A 17367-nucleotide genomic window follows, 5' to 3' on the forward strand; every position below is an offset into this window, starting at 1 on the left:
ATAACTAACCACTACATCATCCAATTTTAAATTTCTACTCACTCTTATCCCCGCAATCTTTCACCCTCTCCCTAGCTTTATTTTTCTTCCTGTACTTAGAAAACAACAGTAAATGTTTACTGATGCAATTGTTTATTGTCTGGTGCTCCCAAAAGGAATGAAAGCAGATATTTTTGCTCCTGACACATAGGAAGAACTCAAAAAACATATCTTGAATGAATTGATGGCATGGATTCCTCCATATTGATACTTTAAGTATATATTTAGTGATTACAATAAGCCGTTATGCAGGTAAGAGTGTTCAGACTACACTGCTCTGGTTTTCTGGCATCTTTCCTGAGGCTAAATTTCATTAAGCCAAGTATTTCAGAAGGAGGTCAAGAAATAATACTAAAATAACAGGAGATTTTCTATTTTTACATTGAAATGGGTATGTTAATTAAATGCCATCTGAGGGACTCAGGTTGTAGCACACTTAGAGCCACGATTTCCTTCAGTCACAAAGTTAGACTTGGGTGGCCAAGGGATGGAGTTAAAGAGAAAGTTGGAAAATGAGGAGAAAAGGCAATATGGAACACTGTCATATATTTCTTGAGAGACACTGGCAAAGAATTAGAGAATTGCCTTTGTAAAAATGAGTACAACTGTGGAAATGGAGAGAAGATAAAAAGGGAGGAGAGAGAGTAAGAAAGCAATTTCAGTGACATTGACCAGAAAGACTTGGCTGGAAAAGCGATCTGGAAAAAGAAACAGCAAAAGAGTGAAAGTACACTCTACGTGGAAAGTTTTGAATAGGAGAGGTCAAGGGTTTCATATTGGAAAGTGCAGAGTTGGAAAGTGATTGCAGATAAAGAAAACAGATCAGGAAAATCAGAAATTAAAATAGAAATGTTCCAGAATCAAGGAGGCACAGGGAAGAGAGAACTGATCATCAGGGAAAATTCATTGGATCTTTCTCCAGAGGTTAGAGACAAACCTTATTGACTTAATTATGTGATCAGTCCATGGAAAACATGCAGGTTACTGTGACACAAAGCCCCCTGATCTTTAAGAGATCTTTACTGCATTTTTCTTAAATTATCTCCCACAAAAAGGATCCAAAAAACCCATCTCCTTTAATTTTCCCCTACAATCTGTCCAAGGAACAAGTCAGGTGATATGACCTCTCAGGCAGATGGAAGAATGTGCACATAGATGCCTGTGTGGTGAGGAAGCAGCTGCTGCAGCAAAGACTCACTGAGCCACGGTTTTGGGGAGGAGGTTTGTGTTCGAGCCTGAAGCACTGTGGGAGGATTATTATAATGCTGCATACAGTAATAAATGGCCACATCTTCAGCCTGGAGGCTGCTGATGGTGAGAGTGAAATCCGTCCCAGATCCACTGCCACTGAATCGGTCAGGGACCCCAGATGCTCTGCTGGATGCAGCATAGATGAGCCGCTTAGGAGCCTGTCCTGGTTTCTGCTGGTACCAAGCTAAGTAGCTGCTAACACTCTGACTGGCCTTGCACTTCATCTCGACCCTCTGTCCTAGAGACACTGCCAAGGACTCTGGAGACTGGGTCATCACGACGTCCCCACAGGCTCCTGCAATCAGAAATGGATAATGATGATACACACACACTTTATCATTGAAATACGTAAGTTAAGATGTGCCTTCTCATGGTATTACAGGTCAGCACATAATTGGATCTATTTTGGAAATAGCCAGTATTTCCCAGTATATCTTAAAAAAAATTTTTTTAACTCTAAAATGATATTACTCCAAAAGACTGAGGCACTTTTAAATTTCTCACCTGAGACCCAGAGCAACACAGATATAAGGACCTGCGTCTGCGTCAGCATCTTGCTGCCCCTGCCTGCCTGATACAGCGCAGCTCACACTGGAAATGCCCCTTTTATAAAACCCGAGCAGATGACCTGGGCCTGCAGGGGCCTATGCAAAACACTCAATGAGTTTAGAAGCAAATGGCATGTGCAGTGGGCTGTGAAAGCATCTAATGCAAATCAAGAGCCAAAAATATGATCACTAACAGTGTATTTGTATGACCAGAAGACACAAAAGTCCACTTAGAAGCTCTAAGATCAACTTAGAATTCTGAAACTACAAACTGATGGATGATCTAATGAAGAGCTTCTACTTTAAATTCAAAAATGTTTTTAAATGAATTCCGTCTCCAGAAATGATGGGTTAGTTTCCTCATATCAACAATCCTGATGAAGTAATGAAACACGTTAGGAAAATAAGCTATAAAAGGAGAGAAAAAGGAAAGGAGGGAGGAAGGAAAAGAAGAGAAGCAACAAAAGGAAAATGGGGAACTTTAGGCCCAATGTTTTTAAAAAATCCATGATCAGAAAATGTCTGGACTCTAAAGCCATTTTTATCCTGAAGGTATGTAAGGACACTGCAGACACTTGAGCTTGGGTTTTTGGGCCATGCAAGGACCAGAGAGATAGAACACAGCTCCAGAATTTACTCATTTAGAAAGACACATGGGGCCCTAATTTGAGTTAGGGGCCAGAGGGACTCTAATTTCAAAGTAAGAGTCAACCAAAGAGAAACTAGGACCTATCCTTCCCACAACTGGTAGGAACTGAAAAGAATGCACTGCATTCATTGAAGAAATGGGGAGAAAAAAGAAAACCAAGTGGGATTTCCTTGGGAACTTATGGCTGCAACCAACATTGGCAAGGATTTTTACTCCACTTGTACATGGCCTACATGGGTCTGGAACTCTCCCTCCTTGGCACTGGGTTAAGATATTTCTACTATGGCCGGCCCGGCGGTGCAGTGATTCAGATCGCACATTCTGCTTTGGCAACCTGGAGTTTGCTGGTTCAGATCCCGGGTGCGGACATGGTACTGTTTGGCAAGCCATGCTATGGCAGGTGTGCCACATATAAAGTAGAAGAAGATGGGCACCAATGTTAGCTCAGGGCCAGTCTTCCTCGGCCAAAAGAGGAGAACTAGCAGCAGATGTTAGCTCAGGGCTAATCTTCCTCAAAAAAAAAAAAAGGATATTTCCACTAATATGGACCCCAAATGGAAGCTGCACCAGAGAAGGGCACACAAAACCTCACAAATAATTTTTCAAGCACTAATACAACCAAGAAATCAAAGATTCTTAGCATCCAAGAAAATAAGGTGACTTGAATTTGAATGAGAAAAAACAAAAATAATAAAGAAAGAGTTCTGACCAGACTTCACATTTGGGAATTATGAAAGTATGAAAGGTTGTTTAAAGAAAGAAATTACAAATTTGACGTTGTGTGGAAGGTACAGGAAACTGAAAGAAAAGCCACTGTAGATTTAAGAAGAACAAAATAAAATTTCTATAAGTTAGAAATAGAATAACCATAATTTTACACATCAATTATCTTAACAAAAATAGCCTAAACTGAGTGGCTTATAAAGAAAAGAAATTTATTTTTCACAGTTCTAGAGGCTGGGATTACCATAATTATGCCACCAGCAGAGTCAATGTCTGGTGAGTACCCACTATCTGCTTCATATATGGCCATGTTCTTGCTGTATCCTCACATGGTGGAAGGGGTGAAGGAACTCTCTGCAGTCTCTTTTATAGGTTACTATAGCTTTATCGTATATTTTGAAATCAAGGAGTGTGACATCTCTAGCTTTGTTCTTTTTTCTCAAGATTCCTTTTGCTATTCAGGGTCTTTTGTTGTTCTATATAAATTTTAGGATTCTTTGCTCTATTTCTGTGAAAGATGTCATTGGAACTTAATAGGGATTTCATTGAATCTGTAGATTGCTTTAGGAAGTACGGACATTTTAACCATTTTAATTCTTCCAATCCAAGAGCATGGAATATCTTTCCATTTCTTTGTGTCTTCTTCAATTTCTTTCAACAAAATTTTATAGTTTTCAGTGTACAGATCTTTCACCTCTTTGGTTAAGTTTATTCCTAGATATTGTATTCTTTTGTTGAAATTGTAATTGGGATTGTATTCTTAATTTCTCTTTCTGCTACTTGCTATTAGTGTATATAAACGCAACTGATTTTTGTATGTGGATTTGTATCCTGTGACTTGACTGTATTCATTTATTATTTCTAAAAGTTTTTTAGTGGCTTCTTTAGGGGGTTATATATATATATAAAGTCATGTCATCTGCAAATAGTGACAGTTACACTTCTTCCTTTCCAATTTGGATCCCTTTTATATCTTTTTCTTGCCTTATTGTTCTGGCTGTGACTTCCAAAACTATGTTAAATAAGAGTAATGAAAGTGGGCATCCTTGTCTGGTTCCCATTCTTAGAGGGAGAGCTTTCAGTTTTTCTCCAATGGGAATGATATTAGCTGTGGGTTACTCATGTATGACTTTATTACCTTGAGGTGCTTTCCTTCTCTACCCATCTTATTCAGAGTTTTTATCAAAAATGGATGCTGTATCTTGTCAAATGCTTTGTCTGCACCTATTAAGATAACCAGGGGATGTTTAATCCTCATTTTGTTAATGTGCTGTATCACATTGAATGATTTGTGGATGTTGAACTATCCCTGCATCTCTGGAATAAATCCCACTTGATCTTGGTGTATGACCTTTTTAAGTATCGTTGTATTTGATTTGCTAGTATCCTATTGAGGATTTTTGCATCCATGTTGATCAGTGATATTGGCCTGTAATTTTCTTTTTTTATTTTGTCCTTATCTGGTTTTGGTATCAGGGTAATGTTGGCTTCAAAGAATGAGTTAGGAAGCTCCCCTCCTCTTCAATTTTTTGGAAGAGCTTGAAAAGGATAAGTATTAAGTCTTCTTTGAATGTTTGGTAGACTTCATCAGGGAAGCCATCAGATCCTGGATTCTTATTTTTGGGGAGGTTTTTGATTACTGTTTCAAGCTCCTTCCTGGTTATCAGTTTATTCACATTCTCCATTTCTTCTTTATTCACTTTTGGAAGGTTGTGTGATTCTAAGAATTTATCTGTTTCTTATAGATTATCCAACTTGTTGCCATACAGCTTTTCATAGTATTCTCTTATGATCTTTTGTTTTTATCAGGTGTTCATTGTAGTTTCTCCTCTTTCATTCTTTATTTTATTTCAGCCTTCTATCTTTTTTTCTTGGTGAGTCTTACTAAAGGTTTGTCAATTTTGTTTATCATTTCAAAGAAACAGCTCTTGGTTTTCTTGATTTTTTTCTGTTGCTTTTTAGTCTCTATTTCATTTATTTCTCCTCTGATTTTATTTCCTTTCTCCTACTGATTTTTGCCTTCCTTTGTTCTTCTTTTTCCAGTTCCTTTAGAGCCAGTGTTAGGTTGCTTACTTGAGATTTTTCTTATTTGTTGAGGTAGCCCAGTATGCTATAAACTTCCCTGTTAGAACTCTTTTTGCTGTGTCCCATAATTTTTGGCATGTTGTATTTTCATTTTGATTTGTCTCCAGGTATTTTTTTATTTCTCCTTTGATTTCTTCATTGATCCAATCGTTGGGCAGTAGCATTTTGTTTAATCTCCACATTTTTGTGGCTTTTCTGATTTTTTTCCTGTAGTCGATTTCTAGTTTCATACCTTTGTGGTCAGAAAAGGTGCTTGGTAGTATTTCAATCTTCTTAAATTTATTGAGACTTGTTTGTGGCCTAATATGTGATTAATCCTGGAGAATGTTCCATGTGCATTTGAAAAGAATATGTCTTGTGTGGTTTTTGGATGGAATGTTCTGTATATATCTACTAAGGACATCTAGTCTAATGTGTCTTGTAAGGCCAATGTTTCCTTACTGATTTTCTGTTTGTATGGTCTATCCATTGGTGTAACTGGAGTGTTAAAGTCCCCTACTATTATTGTGTTACTATTTCTCCTTTTATTTCTGTTAATAGTTGCTTTATATCTTTAGGTGCTCCTATGTCGGGTGCATAGATATTTACAAGTGTTATATCCTCTTTTTGGATTGTTCCCTTTATCATATTTAGTGCCCTTCTTTGTCTCTTGTCACGGTGTTTGTTTTAAAATCTATTTTGTCTGATGTAAGTATTGCTACCCCAGCTTTCTTTCATTGCCATTTGCACGGAGTATCTTTTTCCATCCCTTCACTTTCAGTTTCTGAGTGCCTTTAGGTCTGAAGTGTGTCTCTTGTAGGCAGCATATAAATGGGTCTTGTTTTTTTAGCCAATCAGCCACCCTATGCTTTTTGATTAGAGCATTTAGTCCATTGACATTTAAAGCAGCTATTGATAAGTATGCACTTATGGATGTTTTACTAGTTCTTCTTTGTTCCTTTGTTCTTCTCTTGGTTTCTTCCTTTGTGGTGTGATGGCTTTCTTCAGCATTATGTTTGGGGTCCTCTCTCTTAATTTTTTGTGTATTTATTATAGGTTTCTGGTTTGTGATTACTATGAGGTTCATATATAATAACTTATGTATACAGCAATCTATATTAAGTTGGTGGTCTCTTTAGTTTGAGCTCTTTCTAAAAGCTCTACTCTTTTACTCCCCTCCTCCCACATTTCATGTTTTTTATATCATATCTAACGTCTTTTTTTATGTTCATGTATCCATTACCCTCTTATTACTAAAATAGGTAATTTTAATACTTTTGTCTTTTCACCTACATATTATCTTCATAGGTGGTTGATCTGCTGCCTTTACTGTATTTTTGCCTTTACCAGTGACATTATGACCTTTTTAGTTAGATAATTTTCTTATATCCTATTTGTGGTCTCCTCTTCCCCACTTAAAGAAGTCTCTTTAGCATTTCTTCTAAAACTGGTTTCTTGGTGATAAACTCCTTTAATTTTTGCTTGTCTGGGAAACTCTTTACCTTTCCTTCCATTCTGATGATAACCTTGCTGGATACACTATTCTTGATTGCATGTTTTTTTCCTCTCAGCACTGTAATTATTTCATGCCACTCCCTTCTAGCCTGTAAGGTTTCTGCTGAGAAGTCAGCTCATAGTCTTATAGAGTTTCCTTTCTATGTTACTTGTTGCCTTTCTCTTACAGATTTTAGGATTCTCTCTTCACCTTTAATTTTGGACATTTAAATTACAGTGTGTCTTGGTATGGACCTCTTTGGGTTTATCTTGTTTGGTGCTCTCTGTGCCTCCTGTACCTGCATGTCTGTTTCCTTCCTTAGGTTTGGAAAGTTGTCAGCTATTATTTCTTCAAATAGATTCTCTGCCCCTTTGTCTCTCTCTTCATCGTCTGGAACACCTATAATATGAATGTTAGTGTGCTTGATATTTTCTCAGAGTTTCCTTAGACTGTTCTCATTCTTTTCAATTCTGTTTTCTTTTATCTCTTCAGCTTGGGTGATTTCTTCTAGTCTTTTCTCCAGCTTGTTAATCCATTCTTCTGTATCATCTACTCTGCTATTGAGTCTTTCTAATGAATTTTTCATTTCTAGTATTTTATTCTTCATTTCTAATTGGTTCTTTTTTATATTTTCAAATTCTATGTTGACGTTCTCACTGAGTTCATCCATTCTTCTCCCAATATCAGTGAGCATCCTTATGAATCTTTTTTTGAACTCTTTGTCAGGTAGACTATTTATTTCTGTTTCATTTAGTTCTTTTTTCTGGGGTTTTGTCCTGTTCCCTTACTTGGAATGTATTCTTTTGCCTCCTTATTTTGCTTCTTTCTCTGTGCTTATATCTGTGTATTAGGTGGGCCAGCTATGTCTTGTGTTCTTGGAGAGGGGGTCTTATGTAAGAGATGCCTTATGAGGACCAGCAGTATGCTTCCCACTCATCTCATGTTCCAAATATTCCAGTAGTGACCCCTATGTAGGCTAGATGTGTCCTTCTGTGGTGGCAGAGTTGCCCTTGCTGCAGGTGCCTGGAAAGGCTAGACTGTTCCCATGGTTGGCTGGCTGTAATATTCAGCTGTGTGTGGCTGCTATGGATACTTCAGCCACTTTCTCAGATGTAGGGAGCCCCAGCACAGTTGGCTGCAATGTCTAATAGCACATTCCAGTTGCAGTTTTTTTGTTAAATGAGTAGGCCCCCAGCATGGCTGGTTTCTAGGCTCGGGGGCTTACAATTGCTGTAGGCCTTGGCCTGCAACGCTGTTGTCAGCTCTCTCAGGATTGCAGCTGAGTGGGGCTGGCCTCAGGCACAGGAGCACTCAATAGTTTCAGGCTTAGGAAGGTGGAGTCAGCTTTTAGAGAAGAACAAGTATTCTGCAGCTAAGTCCCACCAGCCACAGGGCCACAAACACTGTCAACACAGTCTTACCACATGTGTGCATCCAAACCCCCTGAAGTGGACCCATTCGCTCCACTGCAGTGGCCCCACACACTGCCCAATGCCCCACACACTCCACTTGCTCCTCATGCATGACTTCCCCCACAGAGGCAGACCTACTCAGCTGCAGAGGATCCAGGCACCCATCCTATGAAGGTCTAAAAGACGCCCAAGGGCTTGCTGTTGTCTGGGACCAATCCCTAGGGCAGGCTGCCTGGCCTGGATGAGCTGGATTAAAATGGTGCTCCAGTAGGTGGGGCAGACCCTGGACTAATAAGACAGGGGAAGAACTCCAATGATGTCTGCCAGCATCTGCATCAGCACACATGTACTAGGTCACAGTAATGGCTGGCGTCCATGTCTCAGTCCCTGGAGAGGTCTCACCTCTCACTGAAATGCATCCAGAGCCTATCAAGTGAGTCTCTTTTCATCAAAAGACTGTGCACCTTTCTTTCTTGTGGTTTCCAAAATGGGTGAATTTGTGCATGGGCCCTTTAAGAGCCAGCTTTTTTTCCCTTATGTCTGATAGCTTTTCTGAGGGTCTTCCCCATTCTTATTAGTAGCCAGCAAAGCCAGATATTATGAGACTTGGCTCAGTTATACTGATTCCAAAGGATGCTGATAGCAGAAATGCTCCCCTACAAAGGCCCCCCACTCCTCTAGGGAAGGCTACATACCTTAGGATTGCTCCCAGCCAGTACTGAAGTGCTGCAGTTTGTGAAGGTGGTTTTTTTCTCTCCAGAAAGGAATTTCTGCCTCTTCCACCTCAGTCAGGACTGTCCCTTGTTACAGGGGTTCTTTTTAGCCAGTTTTCAGTTCTCTCATAGAGGTAATTACTCCCAGAGTAGCTGTGAATTTGTTATGTCTGTGGGAGGATCTGAGTTCAGAGTCTGCCTACACTGCCTTCTTGACACCTCTCCCAAGAAGAATATTTTGAAAGCACTGAGAGAAAAAATATATTACAAAGATAAGGATGTCAGCAGATTTTTCTTTGGTAGCAATGCAAACCAGGGAACCAAAGAACAACATCTTCAAAGCACTGAGAAGAAGTGTCAACAAAAATTTCTATACCCAGAAAAATGATATTTCCAAAGCAAATGTGGAATAAAAACTTTGAAAACATACCAGAACTGAAAGAATACATCACTAAAAGTTCCACACTAAAAGAAATACTGAAAGAGGGCTCCAGGAAAAAGGAAAATGATAGCAGATGAAAATATAAATCTCACTGGAGAAGGTCACTGAATGGGTAAACTTACAAGTTTTTTTCTTATTATTTCTTATTATTTTCTTATTATTTCTTATTATTTCTTATTATTTTTCTTATTATTATTTCTTTAAAATTTAGATGACCATATATTCCAAAATTATAAAAATGTATTTTGGGATTTACAACATGTAAAAAAGTAAAATGCATGACAAAATAGCATAAATATCAGGGGAGTGGAGATGGAATATATTATTGAAAGATCCAACAGTAGATAGGAGAGATGGTAAAGAATGGTAAGCTAAAGATATATACTACAAACCCCAAAAAAACCACTAAATAAAAAGGCAAAAAATTGAAACATTGTAAGCCAACAAAGGAAAAACAAAGAAATCATGAAAAAACACTCAATTAATCAAAAAGTAAACAAAAAAATAGAAGACGGGGAAGAAAGAACAGATGGTACAAGTGGAAACCAAACGGATACAAACAGATTAAAATGTCAAATATTACCCATTTAACACTAGTCCAAAAAATGGAGTGGTGATTTTAATGTCAGATGAAGTTGATTTCACAGCAAAAAATATTACCAGGGATAGAGAAGGTCACTGTGTAATGATAAAGGGGTCAGCTATTCAAGAGGCCATGAAAATATTAAACATTTATGTGGATACATTCGCTATCTTGATTGTAGAGATTAATTCACAGGTATATACATATATCATAACCTGTCAAGTTGTACAATTTAAATATGTGCAATTCATTGTATGTTAATTTTATCTCACTGAAACAATTTTTTTAAATCGCTCACGATTGAGCCCCAAAAACAGACAGAAAAAAATCACTATATTTATTCATCAAAAAAAAAATCTTACATAAATTAGCACTTCTACACTTTCGTGAATGAGGGACTATTCAATACTTCAAATCCATTGACTTTCCTCTTGCCTTATATGCTATTATTATCATATATTTTACTTCTATGTATATTTGAACCCTACAAAATATTATTTTTGTTTTATACAGCTGAGGGACCTCACACTTATGGACATATTTTACTTCATTGCTTACTGCATCTCTACATATGTTATTCATTGCTGGGTAACAAATTTCCCAAAGCTCAGCAACATAAATATTAAACATTTATTCTCTCACACCATTTCTATGAGTCAGGAATTTGAGGATGGCTTCCCTGGCTGGTTCTGGATCCAGGTTTCTCATCAGGTTGCTGTCAAGATGTCAGCCAGAGCTGCAGTCAGCCAAAGACTTGACCAGTAGCTTTCAGGGTAACACACTCACATGTTAGCAAGCTAATGCTAGTCATTGGAAAGGCCTCAGTTTCTTACCACTTGAATCTTTCCATAAACCTACTTGCCTGTTCTCACAAGGTGGTATCAGGCTTCATCTACAGCAAATTATCCAAAAGACAGTAGTAAGAAGTCATAATCCCTTTAATGTCCTAGCCTCTCGAGTCACACACTGTTATTTCTTTCATATTGTACTGGTTACAGAGGTTATCCTCATTTAATGTGGAGAGGAGGGTGTTAATATTAGAAGAAAGGAATACCAGGAGGCAGGGGATATTGGGAGACTTCTTGGTGGCTGGTAATAATGATATTTGAGTTTCCAAGTGGATTATTCTTGCCTGAAATATCCCTTCCTTTTAGGATGGGTCTACTGGTAATAAACTGTTTGGAATTTTTTCTAATATATCTTTATTTCGTCTTAAATCTTGAAAGACATTTTCCTTTGGTATGTAATTTAATTTGGAATTTTTCCAGGCACTGTGGGAAAAAAATTTCAATGTCTCCTTGCTTTATTGTTTCATATCAGAAGTCACCTATAATTCTTAGTGTGTGTTTTTAAAGGAAATTTATCTTTCCTCTCTGGTTCCTTTTAAGGCTTTGGTTTTCTCTTTGATTCAATCAATTTTACTATGCTAGGCTTATGTTTAGTTTTCATTTTATTTATCCTGCTTGTGTTTGTTTCGCTTCCTGAATCTGTGACATGATGTCTTTCATCAGCTTGGAGAGAGATCAAGCATTATATCTTCAAACATTTCTTTTTCCTCCATTAACTTTCTGTTCTGCTGTCACTTCAATTGCACATTGACTTCTCAACAAATCCCCTGTGTCAAAGAATCTCCTTTCTATTTTCTCCCTTCCTTTTGTTTTTCATTTCTTAAATACAGACATTTTTTTCTAAGCTATCTTTTAGTTAACTAATTTCTCTTCAGCTAAGTTTAATCACCTATAAAGTATGTCCTTGGAATCCTGAATTCTAGTTTTTTATTTTTTCAGTTAATTATCCTCATTTTTGTTAAATTAACCGAATAATTAAATCTAGGTGCTTTCATGTAAATTCAGTGCAAACCAGTGGTGTGAAAAGCCAGCTCAGAGGTACTATCATCCCCACTTCTGCTCATGGATGCCATGAAATATTTGGTCCTTCTCCCGTTTCTAGTCCTGCTCTTCATCTCAAGCAGAGGAAAAAGTGGGGGAAAATCCCTATGCATTCATGGGGAGGAGGGCATAGGTTATTCTGGTTTGAGCTATACCGCAAGTTTACCTAATGAAACTTTTGTACTCTGCTCTCTGAGTGGGAGAGATACTCAATGCTTACTCTATCAGGTGGTATATTGGGTGTTCTATGGGTGCCCATCTGGCCTCTACACTGTTTCTTGTCATGAGAAATTTCCTAAGACCCAGCTGTACTCTGTGTCAAGTAGACCCTAGCTAGAGATCAATACCTCAGCCCCCACAATGGGTCAATTCTTCCTTCACTGAGCCCCTCAATTTTCCCCTTATGATGGTTAATTTTATGCACTAACTTGGCTGGCTACGGTGCCTGTTGTTTGGGTAAACTCTAGTCTAGATATTGCTATGAAGGCATGTTTTGGTGTACTAACATTTAAATCAGTAGACTTTGCATAAAGTAGATTACACCCCAAAATGTGGGTGGGCCTCATCCAATCAGTTGAAAGATTTAACAACAAAGACTGAGGTGTCCAAAAGAAGAAATTCTTCCTCAAGATTGCAACATAGAAGCCCTGCCTGAGTTTCTAGCCTGCTGATTTCAAACTCAAGACTGAATTATCAACACTAACCTGAATTTCCATTCTGCCAGCCTGCTCTACAGACTTCTGGCTTACCAGCCCCCACACTAGCAATTCCATAAAATATCTCTCGCTATGTATATATCTTATTGGTTCTGTTTCTCTGCAGGACCCTGACAAACAACACTCTTCAAATACCTTATGTTCCACCACTAAGGCTATAGGAATGAAACATTCCTGATCTTCACACCAGGCATAATAGTTGCTTTCTTTCCATCCCACTACTCTCTTGCTGGACTAATCTTATTACATCTCTTATTTTCCCCAAGCCCCCATGAGGTGGGACTCAACTGCTGGGCTGCATGTATTGGAAATCTAGGCACAATAGAGGGCGGTACAAGTTGAAAGTCTCAAATGCTCACCCCCCCCCAAAAAAAACAAATTAAGTGAAAATCCAGTTGCATTTCTACCTGTTCTTCTCTGTTCCTGAATTACTTTGGGTAACAGAAACACTGATTGACTCCACCTCAATTTCTTTTCCCTTGCCTGAATGCTCAATATCCTCAGAGATGGCAAGTAGTGAGGGAATAGATAGGACAAACAGCCACCCCAGTTTTTGCAGGACTTTCCTGATTTTACCACTGAAATCTCAGGCCCTGAGAAACCTTCACTCCTAGGAAACTGAAAAGATTGACCAAACTAGAGAGGGAATCAGACCAACCTATCAAGTTGTCTCTTTTTAATATTTTTTGAAATATTCTCCATCTATCACTTATACCCTAGGTTTTAATCTCTGAAGTCACTAATCTAGCAGGTTTGAGTCCTTGACTATTCTCCCACCAAATGGAGACTTCATGTCTCCATTCTGAATCAGGGGAGGGATGATTGCAGAAGAAGCTTACGTACTATATGATGTCTCAACATATTAATCTGTCAACAATCAATAATCCATATATTAAGCTAACGGTATACCTTGATAATCTTCCAAATCTTTTATTAATCCTTAGAAATAAAGAACCTGGCATGGATAATGAAAGAAGGCATACACTCAAACTATTAATCTGGCACTAGCAAAGTGGTTTTTTAGAAGGAATTAGTGTATGTTAGTGCAGATTTTAAATAAAATTTTGCATATATTTAATATAAATTTTCTTCATTGAAGATTTATCTTAAGATCAATAATATCTGGGAGTCTAGGAATCCCATTATTGTTTTTAATGATTCAGTAAAAACAGAAAATGTAGAAATGGTACCAGAAGTCCCCAACATTCTACAGTCACATCCAGAACAGATGAGCAAGTGGGCCAAGCTTGCCATGAGGAGAGGAATGAGAATCCAGATAAACATGAATGACCTTTCAGCTGTCACTGACTACATAAGATAGCAAGGTCAGGGAAATTGGCTGAGAAAGGCAGTAGAAGTCAGATCCTACAGATACAGGAAGGCCACTCAAAGTCAGATGATGTGAGAGGCCCTGGTTTCAAAGGTATTGAGTGCACCATGAAACTAGTCATGGTTGTAAAGGTAAATTCTGCCCCTATTTTAAGCAGGGACAGTAATCTAAACAGAGGTAATAAAAATGAAAGCTCATGTGAGCTGATACCTTGTCAATACATGCCTGCTCTGAAATGATTTTCAAAGATAAAGTGAGAGCAAACTGGTGAGATGCAAAAGGTGCCAATAACCAATATCTTTCTAAAGACCTACCAGTATAATTATATCTTATTTTTTAATCCAAATATTTATTGTACTCACTTCTAGTAAATTAAATATGTACTATTCTAATTGTTTTAGAGGAGGAATTTCCATATTGTTCTTCATTGCCATTTCCAGTTCTCTGATGAAAGGATTAGCCTTCTCTGTCATCTTTTGAACATTTAAGCATAGTATATTTATTAAATATCTAACTCCATTATCTGAATCCTATGGATTCTATGTTATTTCTCTTAGTTTTCAATCATGTGGTCTTTTCTGCTCATACACCTAGTTAACTTTTATTGATTCCTGGACACTTTAAATGAAAAACTGTACAAATAATTAGAGGCTGCAATGATAGTGTCATTCAGATTTTGGCATTAATTAAGACTGCTAGAAGTCCTATTATATTATTCAATTTTAGGAATTTAGATAACTGGAAGATTTCCTTCTATCTCTGCAAAGTTTTCTCTATTTCTGGTTTACACTTACTGCTAGCATGAAGCCCTTTGGAGGTGTTTATTAGACTCCTCCTGCTTGACAAACCCCAAACTACTATTTTTTTGTTCATCCAGTCTCACAACATTATCAAAAGATCTGCTCAGTTTCTCTTACTCTCAGTTGCTTTTCCTGGACTTCAAAAATATTCCAGTGGGCAACTGGCCTCGAATACTAGGTTCACCTCTATAAGTTTTCTTTCTTCCACGATCTTGGAAATTTTTCACTGCCTAGTAATTTTAATCAGGAGCATAGATGTAAAATACCTTGTCCAATGTAACAAAAGGCAGAAGAGCAGACAATTCCAATCTCTTCAGTGACTCTTGTCTAAGTTAATCAATCATATACTAGCCTGAATAGTAGACGTTCTCAAATAAATTTCATTGATACTGTTCAATCCGTGCCCAACAGTAAGATTTTTTTAAGACATCTCAAAATATTCAATAACTTCTAAAGACAGCCTTCCATTAAAACATAAACAGTTCCCAAAGACTCTTTTCACATTATGAAGATGTTATAAATCTCAAAAAGTGGGTGACTGTACTCACTAGTGTAACTTTGAGACCAGTCTCATCCTGTTGATACTTCCACTTAACGATTTCCCACACTCTCTTGATCATTCATTCTATGCAGAAAATGAATCAGGGGAAGTCTGTCACTGGGAGGATCAAAGTGTTCTGATTATTATGACAGGAGATTCACAGAGAAATATCTGACTCTGTTGCTCTCAGCCTCAAACTTCCCAAATCTAAGTTAAAGACCCAGCTTAGGCTCACTACTTGCATGACTCTATGTCTTCTGGTTCTATTTTAGACTATGATGCATCCCAAAAGGACATTTGGGATTTTGTGAGAGTAAGCATATAAGATTGAGTGTTTATATCCTTCTGAGTTTTCTTATCAAAAGTAAACAAGATTTGCCATGTCTAAACTTTGCATCCAAGCAAATAAATTCATAACAGAATTTATTTATACATATATGTAGGAATTTTATCATGCATATATGTAGGAACTTTATCTCATTTTCTCCTATTACACTAGAGATTAATCTTAGGAAAATAAGTCAATAAAAGCATGTCATTTATTAACTGAATGTGTTCTAATAGAAAAAAATTACAATAAATTATCACTTAAATATCTAGCATTAAGAGCATAAATTTATAAAACTATGATATGTAAGCAAAATAGAATTTTGTGAAGCCTAAAAATAATAAATATAAAGACTATGTAACTATATTAAAATATTTCATGAATTGTTATTTGAAAAAAGTGATATAAAAATAAACGAATTATGGCTGCACCTATAAAAATTATTTTTATACACACAGACAGAAAGCTATTATGGCAGAGACATTATGACTCTATATATTCTATTTGCTCACCTATATTTCTCAGTTTCCTTACAAATTTAAACTAGTTTGGGCCAATAAAATATGAGTGGAAGTAATATTTATCCCCTACAGGTTGAGTCAGGGAAGAAGACCATGTGCAATTTTCCAGGCTCCTCTCTCTCTGTCTCTCTGTCTCTCTTTCCGTCTTGCTTATTGATGAGCACAACATCCAAAATTTATACTTTCTTAATGTGTTTTGGGGTACTTCATTGTTTGTATATAGAAATGCAACTGATTTTGGTATGTTGACTTTGTATCCTAAAAGTTTACTGAATTCATTTATTAGTTTTAATACTTTTGGGGGAGAATCTTATAGTTTTCTGTATGTGAGATCTATCATCTGTAAACAGAGAAAATTTTACTTCTTCCTTTCTGATTTGGATGCCTTCTATTTCTTTTTCTTGACTAATTGATCTGTCTATGACTTCCAGTACTGTGTTGAAAAGGAGCGGTGAGGGTGGACACCCTTGTCTTGTTCTTGATCTCAGAGGAAAAGTTTTTAGCTTTTCACCATTGAGTTACGATGTTAGCTGTGAGTTTGTCATATATATGACCTTTGTTATGTTGAGGCACCTTCCTTCAATACTCAAATTGTTGAGAGTTCTTATATGAAAGGGAGTTGAATTTGTCAAATGAGTTTTCTGCTTCTATCAAGATGATCTTATGAGTCTTATTCTTCATTTCTTTAAGGTGGTGTATCACGTTTATTGATTTGCATATGTTGAACCAAGCTTATATCCCAGGGATAAATCTGACTTGATCATGGTGTATAATCCTTTTAATGTACTGTTGAATTCAGTTTGCTAGTGCTTTGTTGAGGAGTTTTGCACCTATTCATCAGGGATATTGGCCTGCAGTTTTCTTCTCTTGTGTCTTTGACTTTGGTATTAGTGTGATGTTGGCTTCATAAAATGAGTTTGGAAGCGGTCCCTCCTCTTCCATTTTTCTGCAGCGTTTTAGAAGGATTGGTGTTACTTCTTCTTTGAAAGTTTGGTAGAATTCACCAGTGAAGCCGTCTGGTCCTGGACTTTATTTTGTTGGAGATTTTTATTATTAATTCCATCTCCTTACTAGTAAATGGTCTGTTCCGATTTCCAATTTCTTTATGATTCAGTTTGAGTTGGTTGCATGTTTCTAGGAATTTATCCATTTCTTCTAGGTTATCCAATTTGTTGGCATATAAAGATTTAAAATGATCCTTCAGGATCCTGTTTATTTCTATGGCTACTGATTATAATGCATCCTCTTTCATTTCTGATTTTATTTACGTGAGTCTTGTTTCTTTTTTCCTTAATTAGTCTAACTGAAGGTTTGTTGATTGTG

The 17367-nt window shown here is 37.1% G+C and overlaps 1 gene segment (V, D, J or C); it reads right to left on the reverse strand.

The window, feature by feature from the left end:
- Positions 1 to 1151: 1151 nt before the first annotated feature.
- On the reverse strand, positions 1152 to 1949 carry LOC106781687 (immunoglobulin kappa variable 4-1-like). The segment is given in 2 exon segments: positions 1152 to 1585; positions 1795 to 1949. Coding segments are annotated over 2 exon segments (468 nt in total).
- Between the last annotated feature and the right edge of the window lie 15418 nt (positions 1950 to 17367).

Source organism: Equus caballus, chromosome 15 (genome assembly GCF_041296265.1).
Source record: "Equus caballus isolate H_3958 breed thoroughbred chromosome 15, TB-T2T, whole genome shotgun sequence".
In the NCBI taxonomy this organism is placed as follows: domain Eukaryota; kingdom Metazoa; phylum Chordata; class Mammalia; order Perissodactyla; family Equidae; genus Equus; species Equus caballus.